The 14,379-nt window shown below is 32.8% G+C and overlaps 1 protein-coding gene across 7 annotated transcripts in view; it reads right to left on the reverse strand.

Annotated features, from left to right (window-relative positions):
• NAALADL2 (N-acetylated alpha-linked acidic dipeptidase like 2) overlaps window positions 1–14,379 on the reverse strand; it is a 1,288,446-nt gene that overhangs the window by 167,331 nt on the left and 1,106,736 nt on the right. For all 7 annotated transcript variants that reach the window (XM_074405415.1, XM_074405414.1, XM_074405412.1 and 4 more), the window contains one exon: window positions 7,775–7,870. In XM_074405415.1, coding sequence (XP_074261516.1) covers window positions 7,775–7,870 — 96 coding nt within the window. The remainder of the gene's footprint in view (window positions 1–7,774; window positions 7,871–14,379) is intronic.

The following is a 14,379-nucleotide window of genomic DNA, read 5'->3' on the forward strand; positions in this document are numbered from 1 at the left end:
TTGTTTTCTCAATTAGAATATAATATTTTCACATTTTATTCAAACAATTTATCAACATTAGAGATACCTGGAAGACAGATTTGTTCATTCAAGTGAAAAATTATAGCCAGGTTTTCTAAGCATTTAAAGAACTGAACCAGGAATTCTCTTAGCCTGATTACCATTTTTGAAACTAAGAAAAAAGATACCTGGTATCTTTCTTTTTCTTTTCCTTTATAAAAAGCTACTGAGATATAGTTTTAAAAGCTATAGCTTAGAATGACATCTCAAGAGAATTTATTCTACACTTTAGTCTGTCTCTTTATTCTATAGTTATAAAATGAGCAGATCATTTTAAGTTTTCAGTTATCATGCACTAAGAATCCTAAGTATATTATAACTGGTACAAGCATGTTTTAAACATAACATTTTAAAATAATTCAGATTTATATTTCACAAGTCATCTATTTAAAATAATGTGTTAGCAAATATAAATCTATTAATCAAGGTGACCAAGGTTAATAGATTCTAACGGATTGACAGCCAAATGCAATTAATATTAACATAAATGGTTAACAATTAAAATTATTTAAATTTTAAAATCATTGATGACACCACCACTAACCTTTATTCACACCACTGAAAAACCGAGTCAAAATTTGTAGCTATAATGTAAAGGAAAATATAACTCTATTGCTGGAATTTAAACTATGTAAAAAATTACCAACCTTGATTCCCAGGCTTTACACAAATATTTCCCTATTGTGAAATTTAATATCACTGTGACACCTTCTTAACGTATATAATGGGAATCAATACCATAGTATTCCTACTACTTTTTCTTTGTCATATTGTAATACCAAAATACTTTTAATCAAAGATCCTGTGTGCATATTACAAAAACAGAAAGAAATGTATATCCATTTAAGAACAATATTTCTGAAAGCCCTGTATCAATATTATGTATCCTATACCATTGAAAAATAATTTTTTTTTTCTGAACTTATGAAAAGTAATGAAAGTTGTCCTTTTATTTGTCATAAACTGATATTTCTTGAGGAAGCCTACAAGCAAAATTAGGTCATTTTCTGGTTTCCACGGTACCACAAAGATCAGGACATTTTTGTTTTACTAGACGTACCATTCATATTCAGAGATTTTTACATATACTATAGAGCATTTGTGGTGCCAGATGAAAGTTACCATCTATCCCATAATAGATAGAACTTCTTCGAAACTCCATGTGCCCTATATTCACATTTTAAAATCTTTTTCTTCTAAATGTAGCTACAGTATTTTGTTTTATTTGTTTAAATGCAAATTGTCAATTTTCATTGAGTGTTTATTAGGGACAGAATTTTAGCAAAAAAGTACTAATAATGTATATTAAATTCAAAAGCAAATATAAAATAAATACAGGATATTCCGTCTGTTAAAAGTAAAGTAATGAGGAAGAAGCCATGTTGAGCTTTTTACTGAGAATAGCAAAGATCTGAAGACTGAGCATAAATGAAGTAGAAAACAAGAATTCAAAAAAATGGTTCAAAAGTCATGAATGAGCAGTTGATTGCGTAAATATTCCTTTGAACATTTTCTCCTGCTTATAATATTTATTTCTTGAGGATTATATGAACCACTCTGTCTTGGGTCTTTTAGCCTGTCTCATTTTACTCTTTCTCCTCTGGACCAATCTTGTCAAGGTAACATCATCTGCATCATCAGTCATGATGGAAATTTTCTATAACCTGTGCTGCCAAATACAGTATCCACTAGCATATATGATCACTAAGCAAGTGAATTATGGGTAATACCACTGAGAAATTAAATTTTTACTCTATCTTGCTCTATCACCAGGCTAGAGTGCAGTGGCACAATCTCTGCTCACTGCAACTCTGCCTCCTGGGTTCAAGCGATTCTTCCGCCTCAGCCTCCTGAGTAGCTGGGACTACAGGCTCGCGCCACCACACCTGGCTATTTTTTTGGTATTTTTAGTAGAGATGGGGTTTCACTGTGTTGGTCAGGATGGTCTCAATCTCTTGACCTCGTGATCCACCCACCTTGGCCTCCCAAAGTGCTGTGATTATAGGCGTGGGCCACCGCACCGGCCTAATCTAAATACTTTTTATTTAAATCTACCTGTGACTACTGGTTTCTGTACATGACAGTGCCTTTCTAGACCCTACTTCTTTCTGAGTTACAACCTCATATTCAGCAGCCGCCTGTACGTATCTGCCTAGGTGCTCTATAGCACTACCAAATTCCACCTATCCAATGTCAAAGTTATCACTGCTTTCTCCAAACCAGCCCCTAACTGAATGAATAATTATGCAATAATATCAACTTTACCTAAGATAAAACTATTAAAATTATCTTTGACTCTTCACTCTGTTTCATGTCTCCTATATCATACAATCTGTCCTTCAATTTTAAAACTGTTTCACAAATATGTTTTCCAAAATACATACCATTATTTTTCACACACTCTCATCTACAATCTGATCTATAAAGCACTGTCAAAAGAAACTCATTGATATTATCATCAAGTTAAAATTTCTTAAATTCTTCAAATGTCACCTCTCTGGTGAATTCTTTGGATCTCCTAGAGGCTGTATTAGTCCATTCTGGGACTGCTATAAAGAACTAACTGACACTGGGTAATTTATGAAGAAAAGAGTTTGAATTGACTCACAGTTCAACAGCCTATACAGAAAGCATGGCTGGAAAGCCTCAGGAAATTTACAATCATGGCTGAAGGTGAAAGGGAAGCAAGTATATCTTACCATGGGGGAGCAAGAGAAAGAGAGAGAGAGACGGGGAAGTGCCACACACTTTTAAACCATCAGATATTGTGAAAGCTCATTCACTGTCGTGAGAACAATGAGGGGGAAGTCTATACCCATGATTCATTCACCTCCCACCAGGCCCTTCCTGCAACATATGGGAGTTAAAATTTGACGTGAGATTTGGGTGGGGACACAGAACCCAAACCCTATCAGAGGCAAAAGCTCCATCTACTTTCCTCTCATATTTTGTCCACATTACTATCATCTCTTTTGGTATAACTTATTAAAATTATTTATTTTCCTTGTTCATTCTGTTTGATCTCTCCTGTGTATTAACCATTTTGGTATTTCCAAGTGTCTTGCTGCATGTTTGACTTACAGTAGACTATTAGCATGCAAAGGTAGATAATAACAATTTAGGAGCTAAATAGTGATATTTTAGAAACATAACTAGAAAATTATTAGGCGAGGAAGGAGAAATAAGCCTATTAAAATCATGAATACATGACAATTTTTATTCACTTATTAAATGATTAAGCACCTAAAATTTATATTGGCACTTAATTCATGTTTGGGTTTAGTCAATAAAGGAATTAGTTTGGCTTCTATGATAATTTAAAAATAAACATGCTATTTTTAACGTGATTATAGAAGATAAGAAAAATCTTCAACACTGATGCAGTGCGTCTTGCCCTTCAGCAACTTTATACTGTGCCACCTGACTGTCATTGAAGCCATGATGAATTACACCTATTGGCATCAATATTGAGTCTCATTCATTACTTTCTTAGGTTTCATGCTATCAAAAAGACAAATGCCAAGACAAATTCAAACTTTGAAAAAAAAAAAGAAACTACAGGAAAATAGTGGAAAACTACTTTCAAGGACTCACAGTTCACATTTCATGTATGAGTATGGTTTATTTATTTATTGTTTAACGTATGTCATTTGGGAGATAAATACTCTAAGTGCCCTAATCAAACCACTGTGAGATCTGTTCATGAAACAAAACTGCATTCCTATCTCATAAATGTATACAAATGATAAAATGAAATAAAACAAAATATTGTTTAAATTGAGCAAAACCCTATTCATAAATTATTAACTTCCTAATATGTAGAAATTATAATTTGATTTGGCACTAAATCAACTTGTAATCTATAGCAAAGTCTACAGGGAAAAGAGGTACTAATTGGAAGAGAATAATAGTTGTATTACATGTTTATATTTGTATTAGATATACATGTTTATTGTATTTAATTAGGTAATATAAAATATGTGATTGTGCTATGGTGCCATATCAAATACAAACTTTTATTGGGAGAAATAAAAAGTATCTTCAGAATTTCAATAAATTCTAGTTTCTTAAAAATGCGTTAATATTTGTATAATACTACAAATAATTGTGTTTCATAATTTTACCAAATGTCTTTCACATTTTTGTGAAAATTGATTTTGTCATAATTGATCGTTTAGAATGTATACCTAGATGGGTTTTTAATTTCAAAACTGAATGCTATTTATATGTCACACTATTATGCAGAATAGAAGCATATTAGGTCTGTGATATGTTGTGATATGTTGATGATAATACCACTTATCATTAGTGAAAAAAGTATTCTAAGGGCCTCAACTTCTCACAAATTAAAATTTATATTCTATATGTACACACTAAATGTACTCTTAGCATTGAAAATTAGTTTGGTTATGTGTTTATATCTATATTATCCGTAGATACATATTTTATAGTAGCAACGAAATTCAGAAAATGCAGGTAAGGGCCTCCTTGAAAAATTTTAATACTAGCTTTTTTTTAATGAGTAAATAGTAATATTTAATTAAATACATACTTCATTTCTAGTGAAAATGTATATATCATCTATTTCAACCTCACAGAATCCTACTGAGGAAGGGCATTATGACTGCACTTTTTTCGATGCAGAAAATATAACAAAGTTCTGCTAGATAGTATAACAATTCTGTAGCCAAGATAAAACTAAAATCCATGTTTCATATTTTCTGCTCATGTAATCTATTCATCCCCACTATTTATTTCATTTTGATTTTGATAAAATTTGACATTAAAATGAAGTACCTATGAATTACTTCCTTTTATGCTTTCTCCATTCTGCTCTTGGAGAAGTAAGACTGAACTTGTGAAGCACAATTTCATCCCCTGGCCAATGTTTCCAACATGAGTGCAAGTAGATATGATGACTGAAGAAACAGAATCAGCATTGGGTCAGTTATATGTCATCATTAAAAAAAAAAAAATGCTCACAGAACTCTGGCTTCTGAACTTAAGCAGGTTTTATCTTCTCTTGGATAAATAATTCTTTCCAACATCCACTTAATGAGTTAATAACTATCTGTTCACACATCAAACATATTTGAAAACACGTGTAAAACACGTACCAATATCTGTGAACAAATTTGTTATATTTTCTCTAATTTTCTGTCTGTTTCACACTAATTAAAACACAAGAATTGTGTATGTTCAGGATGTGTTCTGTGCCCCTGTTCTCCGTTCCTGACAAATCCTGCTTCCCAACATGTTCTCAGGAGTTGCAATTCTTAAGAGTGGCCAAGACTTCAGGCATCGGTTATCAGTATATGTTTTTACCTCTGAGTTGAAAAGCCTAGCATTTTCTCTGGCTGAGGATTTCGCATGCTAGACATCATCATATCATTACATGTCTCATGTCAACATTGGCTTAAATTATCCCTTCCACAAAAATCCTTGATTTTACTAATGGCCATAAAAGCAGAACAAAATGGAGAAAAAAATAACTATTTCATTGCCCTAAAATTCTCTAATGCTTTGCTTAAAAATAAATAAATAAACATAGACTCTGAAAATCTAAAATATGTGAACAAATATATATGTGAATTCATTCTATATGAATTCATTTAAATATATATACTCATATATATGTACAGGAATGTATACAAATTCATAAAAATATATATCCATTCTTGGAAGTTTATGTGTGTGTCTGTGTGTTATATATATAATATATTAAATCTCTAAGTATTATAAATATATCATGTTTATGTATATGAATTCATTAAACTATATATTCATTCATGTATGTTTATGTGTGTGTGTGTATGTAAAATCTCCAAGTGTTAAAAATACAGCTATGATTTTGAATACTAAGGAGGTGTCATGGGGCCACTTCTACTCTGTTACATTCAAAAAGAAAAAAAAAAAAAGGATGATCAAAGGAGGGAGATACTAAAAACTAAATAAAGGAACTGTGATAGGCTTCGTGTTGGATGATTTTTGCCAAACATAATAAATGTATAGCTAAGATTTAGATATTTTGAGCTTAGAATAATTTTAAGTAAAATGTAATTCAATCTCCTCTTATTTTAAAGGTTTGGAAAAAAATTAATTCACACAGCTCTTCAGTGTCAAGGACAGACACAGGCTCTCATCTTTGTATTCCGAGCTCATTCTATTGACATTCACTCAGTTCACTTTACTGTATTTCTTCCTCATAAAAGAAGAAAACAGCTTTGTAAAATTTCACTAATATTTAAAAATGATATAATATAGGTAACCTACTATCATATCTTAGCCCAGTCTATCATAAATGTGCTCATATACTTACATTAGCCTACAATTGGACAACATATAACACAAAGCCTATTTTATAGAAAAAAGTCTATATTATATTTGTATAAATTTATGGGGTAGGAGTGCAATTTTGTTAAATGAACAGATCTCATAATAATTTGGTTAGGGCATTTAGAGACATTATCTCTACATGTTCATTTGTGTGTATATATATACATACACATATATGTGCATATACATATATATGTGTGTGTGTATATGGATTACTTTAATGGTACAGTTAAAGCACAATTTTGTTACATAACTAGATCTCATAGTGGTTTGGTTAGGGCATTTAGAGTTATTCTCTACATATTTATGTGTGTGTATATACAAACACACATATATATATATATGGATAATTTTAACAGTACTAAAATGCCAATATTCTTTACAAAGTCTATCCCCAAAAAGCAGGTGAAAACAGGTTAAATATATATTTAGTAAATGTAAAAATCCATACAATGCCATGTGATGTTAGAAACATTAAATTTTTTTGTTCCATACTGTAAAACTTAATTTTCTTCACACAAGTAACTTATCACTATAAAAATACAGACATTTCACAACATATGATGGGGTTATGTCCATAATAAGTTGAATGTACATTTTGAAAATGAATTTAATACAGCTAACATACTGTACATCATATCTCAGCCCAGCCTATTTTAAGTGTGTTCAGACACTTAATTAGCCTACAATTGGACAAAATCTAACACAAAGCCCATCTGATAAAAAAAGTCTTGAACATCTCACATAATGTGTTGAATATTGCTCTGAAAGTGAAGAACAAAATGGTTGTATGGGTACTTGATCTAGGATTTCTACTAAATGCATAGTGCTTTTGAACAACCACAAAGCCAAAAAATAGAAAGTTGAACCATTACAAGTTGGGGGACATCTGTATGTTAAAAATATATGTATGATTCTCATACTGTAAAAGCCTCTCTTATAAATGCAGCCTTTCTCATTTTAAAAGGTAAGCTTTTTTTCTGCAACTAAAAAGAACCAGGAACAAGTATTGTAACTATTTAAACAAACTATTGAAGACAGAAAAGTTCAAAGGTCCATTTTGTATTTCCTATAATCTAAAGTGAAGAGGTATATTTGAGGCTGTTATACAACCCTACTTTCAGATTAAGGAAAATAACTCATTGTTTTATTAAAAATTGATTTGCAATACAAATGATCACTTATGTGTCTGCATGACCTTGAACAAATCGTTTATTTATTCCTTAGTAAAATAACAGAATATTCTAAAATCCTTTCTCATATATTCTAGAAATAAAAATATATGGATTTTTCTTGATTAGTTATGTTCCTTTACTCCATCTACCAATAAAAAAGAACAAATATTCCCCACCTATTTATGGTTGCAGTTCTCCCATACCTTAGTAATGGTTTCATGAAGGTTGAAAAACGGATCCATTTCTTCAACTGTTGTGGACTGTGTAGGAAAAAAGGCCTCAGAGAGAAAACTTGGACCCTGTGGAAAATCCAAAAAGAAACATTTAAAACTCTTAAACGATTTTGCTTTTCAAGTGTTCATTGGATTTTCTTTAAAGATTAAAAAGGATTCTAAATTGCCTTAAGGTTTCTGTTGATTGCTAGATTTCATTATCCTGATCTAATTACACATCACAGAATATTTATAAATTAAAATGAGTAGAATTCTATAACTCTTAACATTACACGTATTTACCAAAAAAAAAGTTTTCTTACAAAAAAATTGACATCTATTTTTTTTTCAAATGCAGACTTATCTGTAGACATCTTGACCATAAAAACCCATTTCTGAAATTCCTTCTCTACTTTATATATTGTATGTTTTACAAACTAGAGGAATGGAATGTTTTGATAAACGTGAATACCTAGAAATGCCAAGACAGAGAGAGCATGATATTTTAGATACTGTCAAACTAACTTCAAAACAATAGTAATATATATTTTTGGTAGAACTGCCACATGGCTTCATCTGTTGCCAATGAAGTTGATACATTGTATCAACTCTAGTGTTCACATGGTTGAAATGTATCAGAGACACTTTAATTCATATTGTATTTTCAAATGTAGAATGAAAGAAGATATGGGATGCAGATAATGTTACTATCCAAAATGATATTGTTGGAGTTAGCAATTTCATATCATCATGATATGAAATGATTATTGCTTACCATATAAATATAGCTATCTTTTTTTTGAAAACCTAAAGAAAACAGGTTATTTATGTAGAGCTTGGGATACAATATATGTGTACAAATAGACAGATGACAGAGAAAGATGATAGATAGATGATAGATAGATAGATAGAATAAATAGATGATAGATAAATGGGTATGCAGATAAATAGACAATTTTCTGAAGAGTTTCACAAGGAAGACAGATTTAACCCAATGTATGCCATCAATGATTGCAGTCAGGTAACAAGTTTATGCTGAATTTTTTAGAACCATTTATTATAGCAATCCAACAGCATTACAGAGTATTTAGGGATATATCAATAATGAAAGAGAAAGATAAAATGATGTAGTTTACAGGCCTTGAAATTATACAGATAAAGATGGAAACCAATGCCATTCCATTTCCCTATATATGAAATAATTCTGTGACAAGGTGACTATGAATCAACCAAGTGGCATACGTATTAAGACTTTTTTGTCACAAAGTTTTGTGTTTCTTTCCTCATTTTGCCCACCAATCTCAAACTAATTTGTTAGAAACTCTGGCCAGTTCCAACCAGTATTTCACTTTGTATGAGGCACTGAAAAAAATCATAAAACTTGGACTTAAAAATCTCATAAATCTCCTTTCTTAATTTCCCCACTTTGAGGACCTGATGAGACTCGGTATCACAAGTTGAATTGTCTCCTTCAAAAAATTTGTTAGGTTATTGTCAAAAATACATATCATAATTTAGTATTGGGGGTTAGGATTTCAAAACTATATTTAAATTCTAACCCCCAGTACTTCAGAATGTGACCTTATTCAGAAATAGGTCATTGCAGATATAACTAGTTAAGTTACAATAAGATCACACCAGAGTAGCGTGGCTCTCTAAACCAATGTGACTGGTGTCCTTGCAAAAAGGGGAGACAGACACACAGGGAGACACACAGGGAGAACACCCATGGGAACCTACAGTCAGAAATCCAGGTCTTGTGTCTGCAAGCCAAGAAACACCAAAGACCGAGAGCAGACCAGCAGAATCTAGGCAAGAAACGTGGGAGAGATTCTCTCTCACAGGCCTTAGAAGGAACCCACTCTGACAAAACTTGGAAAAGGGAGACAACGAACAAATAAAGCAACCCCCTTGTTGTTTAAGTGACTCTGTTTGCTGTGCTTTGTTACAGAAGCCCTAACAAACTAATGCACTCTGCGAAGGTGGTATTCTCTCTTAATACAAAGGCCTACCAAATTTAACTTTGGTTATCAATAAGGATTTCCAGGGAGGTGTTTTAGGCAGTCGACATAGACACAGGTTAAAATTTTAGTTTCACTACTAAACAATCTGAAGTATTTTTCTCTCCAAAGGAATAGTTACCTTATCTAAGAAATTTGGATAATAATATTTTCTTCAGTGTGGTGATGTAAACAGTCTAATGCCTGTCACATAGGAGACATTATGTTAATGGAATTTTAGTGTTGCTAAAAAATAAATATCATAGGCAGGAGGATCATGAAGTCAGGAGATCAAGACCATCCTGGACAACATGATGAAACCCTGTCTCTATTAATATACAAAAACACCAAAAAACATTAATCAGGTGTGGTGGCGTACGTTTGTAGTTCCAGCTACTCAAGGGGGTGCTGAGGTGGGAGAATCACTTGAACACGGGAGATGGAGGTTGCAGTGAGCCGAGATCGTGCCACTGCACTCCAGCCTGCGTGACAGACAGAGACTCCATCTCAAAAATAAATAAATAAATAAATATCATAAATAAATAAATATCATAAATAAATAAATATCATAATGATGATGTGGCAAGGTAGGAATGATGGTAACTGATGTGGTTTGGCTGTGTCCCCACCCATATCTCATCCTGAATTGTAGCTCTCAGAATCCCCACATATTGTGGGTGGGACCTGGTGGAGATAACTGAATCATGGCGCAGTTTCCCCCATCTTGTTCTCAAGAGAGTGAGTTGGTTCTCATGAGATCTGATGGTTTTATAAGGGGCTTCCTCCTTCACTGGGCACTCACACTTTTTCTCCTTGCTGCCATGTGAAGACGAACATGTTCACTTTCCCTTCTGCCATGATTATAAGTTTGCTGGAGCTTCCCAAGCCATGCAGAACTCTGAGTCAATTACACCTTTTTCATTTATAAATGAGCCAGTCTGGGGCATGTCTTCACAGCAGCGTGAGAACAGACTAATACGGTACTATAAGCAACAAAGGCTTGTCAAGGATATCATACAGAAAGTGTCTGATTATGGTAGAATACTGAATGAAAGAAAATCCATGGTCCTATGAGAAACAGTAAGCAGTTTGCATTTAGTTATGTTTATTTTTTCAAATAGAGATAACTCTGAATCTACTTTAATGAAAGTTTGTCATGAACACTTTGCTGCATTCATTTTCATTTAATAATTAATATTTGAAATCCTTAAAAGTTTGCCTCATAAGTAGTTTCAAATAAACTTCATAAGTAGTTTTATCTGATTAGTTTATTAGGAGAAAGAAAACTTCATGAACAGTCCAGAGATAAAATATCAGCAAGCCTCAAATTGAAAGATCCCTTAAGGATGTAAGTTAGGAGTTATAATTAACAATACTTCTATTGAAATTTCAATTACTCAGTGGCAGAATATATTGATTTAAGTTATATATGTTCTTTTTTCTCCAATGTGATCTCTTTCTTTCTCGTACTTCTTCACTTATCTCTTGACATAACATTCTTTGCTTTTAGTGGTTCATTTATTTTATTATTTAAAGAATATTGGGTTAGCACTGCTGTATGCCAGGTGCAGCACTACATGCGGAATGTGGTCCTTCATCTCATAGAGTTTAATCTAATGGGATTTGGACACATAAAAATCAAATATCACTTCCTTTCAAAATATTAAGACAACACACTACTTTTTTCATATACACGTGAATATAACAATTGTGTTTAATAAATAGGTATTTATGTAGCCTAATGTAACAATTAAGAAAAATATTAAAAATAAGAATATGTGCTTTATGAAAGTCTTACATTGCTATTATATTGACTATAAATCATGGCTGTTTAATAATATTTTACATCTGTAGATGGAAAAAGGAAAGTAAAGCAATATATAAAAATTTAGGAAGTGCTTTTGTGAAGAAAAACTTATTGATATATCAAAATGAAGCAATTCTTAAGTCAAGATATGGAAACCTGTCCTTTACATCCTTTGTTAGTTGTATTCCTAAATATTTTATTCTCTTTGTAGCAATTGTGAATGGGAGTTTGCTCATGATTTGGCTCTCTTGTTAGTCTGTTATTGGTGTATAGGAATGCTTGTGATTTCTGCACATTGATTTTGTATCCTGAGACTTTGCTGAAGTGGCTTATCAGTTTCAGGAGATTTTGGGCTGAGATGATGGGGTCTTCTAGATATACAATCATGTCATCTGCAAATAGAAACAATTTGTCTTCCTCTTTTCCTAATTGAATACCTTTTATTTATTTATTTTTTTCTTGCCTGATTGCTCTGGCTAGAACTTCCAGTACTATATTGAATAGAAGTGGTGAGAGAGGGCATCCTTGTCTAGTGCCAGATTTCAAAGGGAATGCTTCCAGTTTTTGCTCATTCAGGATGATACTGACTGTAGGTTTGTCACAAATAGCTTTTATTATTTTGAGATACGTTCCTTCGATACCTAGTTCATTGAGAGTTTCTAGCATAAAGGGCTGATGAATTTTGTTGAAGGCCGTCTCTGCATCTACTGAGGTAATCACGTGGTTTTTGTCTTTGGTTCTGTTTATGTGGTGGATTACGTTTACAGACTTAAATATGTTGAATCAGCCTTGCATCCCTGGAATGAGCCTTAAAATTTAATTAACTTAGAAATTATAGAAATATGAGCACTCAGGAAGGAAAATCTAAAATACTTGAGGTGAGATGTTTGTGGGACATTTAATAAAAGTTATCTAGAAGGTGTGTGACTATATTGGTCTAAAGTTCAAGACCAAATTCTGAACTAGAGATATAACAGTAATTTACATGACAGTTAAAATGTAATGTGAAACATTTACATGATAGTTAAATGTAATGTGAAACACATGTAGACTTAGACTTAATAGTAAATGTTAAATGAGAAACATTTACATGACAGTTAAAATGCAATGTGAAACACATGTAGACTTAGAAGTATAATGAGTGTGGAACACGTCTCTGAGTGGTAACCTCTCTGAGTGGTACTAATACTTAAAAGGTGGGAAGATAAAAGCATAGCTGATAAAGATGTTACAGGTGGAATTGTCAGAAAAGTCTGTGGAGAAGAATGTGTTATTTCATGGGAGTCAAAATGTAGAGAATGGGAATAAATAATCAATACAGAAAGGAAAGCAAGAAAATACAATAAGATAAAGGGCAAAATTATCCATTAGAGGTTGCATTTCAGAGATACCTGGTTTCTTTTGACAGAGAATTTTCTGTGGAGTTGTGAAAACAGGATATGGAATAAAATCAGGTGAAGAGTAAATATGAAGAGAAATGAGACATCAACTATGAAATACATTATTCTTCCTAGAAATTAAGATTATCTTGAGAAGTTAAAAAATAAATTAGTAGCTAAAGAAACTTAAAGAATCAACAACAGTGTATTCATTGTATTTAAGATGACATTGACATGGACATATTTTTTTTTTTTTAATTGCATTTTAGGTTTTGGGGTACATGTGATGAACATGCAAGATTGTTGCATAGGTACACACATGGCAGTGTGCTTTGCTGCCTTCCGTCCCCTCACCTGTATCTGTCATTTCTCCCCATGCTATCTCTTCCCACCTCCCCACCCCCCGCCCCTCCCCCATTTCCCCCCAACAGACCCCAGTGTGTAGTGCTCCCCACCCTGTGTCCATGTGTTCTCATTGTTCAACACCCGCCTATGAGCGAGAATATACGGTATTTTTAATGCTAGAGAAACCTTACCCAGAAGAGAAGAGATTTTTAAAATACAAAAAACAATATGTGGGATAAATGAATGGGTCACAGTCTTCAGGAAAAGAAATTCAAAGTTCATAAAGTTACCCAGAAAAACAATTGTAAGTAGATGAACCAATAGAAACAAAGACATTGAAATGAGTGGCACCAATAGTTTTCTAAGAGGTGGGAAGATGAAGGCAAAACTCATGAAGAAATTATAGATGGAATTGTCAGAAAAGTGTATGGAGAAGCATGTAGGTGTTATTTCATGGGACCATAACACTGTATTCCCACCTGAGGGAATACTGTGTTAGTTAGCACATACATGGAGGTGAAGAAAAGATTCAAGAATCATGTTAATTAAGTTTTAGAATAGAGTGAGTTAACTAAACTTCAACTCACAACCACACCAGAATGAACTCTTTTGCATGTTTTTCAGAAATAGTAATTTAAAATATTTTGTTCATGTAGGGTTAGTAGAAATTTAACTGAACAAAAACAATGCCTTCTCTTTAGTTGGCACTCAATGATACATGGCCTGGAATGAGGAGAATAATTATACTGCTCTCCATGTATCAGCAGTGGGCTAAGTGCTCTCCATATGTCCCCTGGTTTAATCAACAGATAAAGCTACCGGACAGAAACTTTTGTTACGCCCTCTTTACAAATGAGAGTCAATGAGTTCCGGCAGTAGCCCCAGATCATACTATGAATAAATGGTAGGCCTAGGGTTTATTTGAATCTACAGCCCATACTTTCATTCCTAAATCACGAAACCTCTTTATGACCAAAGTTATTAATAGACCAAGATTCTTGTGTAGATGATAACAAGGATCATTTAACCCACCTTTAGTTCCAATTTCCTCCAAGACTTCATCTA

This window comes from Saimiri boliviensis, chromosome 9, assembly GCF_048565385.1.
Source record: "Saimiri boliviensis isolate mSaiBol1 chromosome 9, mSaiBol1.pri, whole genome shotgun sequence".
Classification (NCBI taxonomy): domain Eukaryota; kingdom Metazoa; phylum Chordata; class Mammalia; order Primates; family Cebidae; genus Saimiri; species Saimiri boliviensis.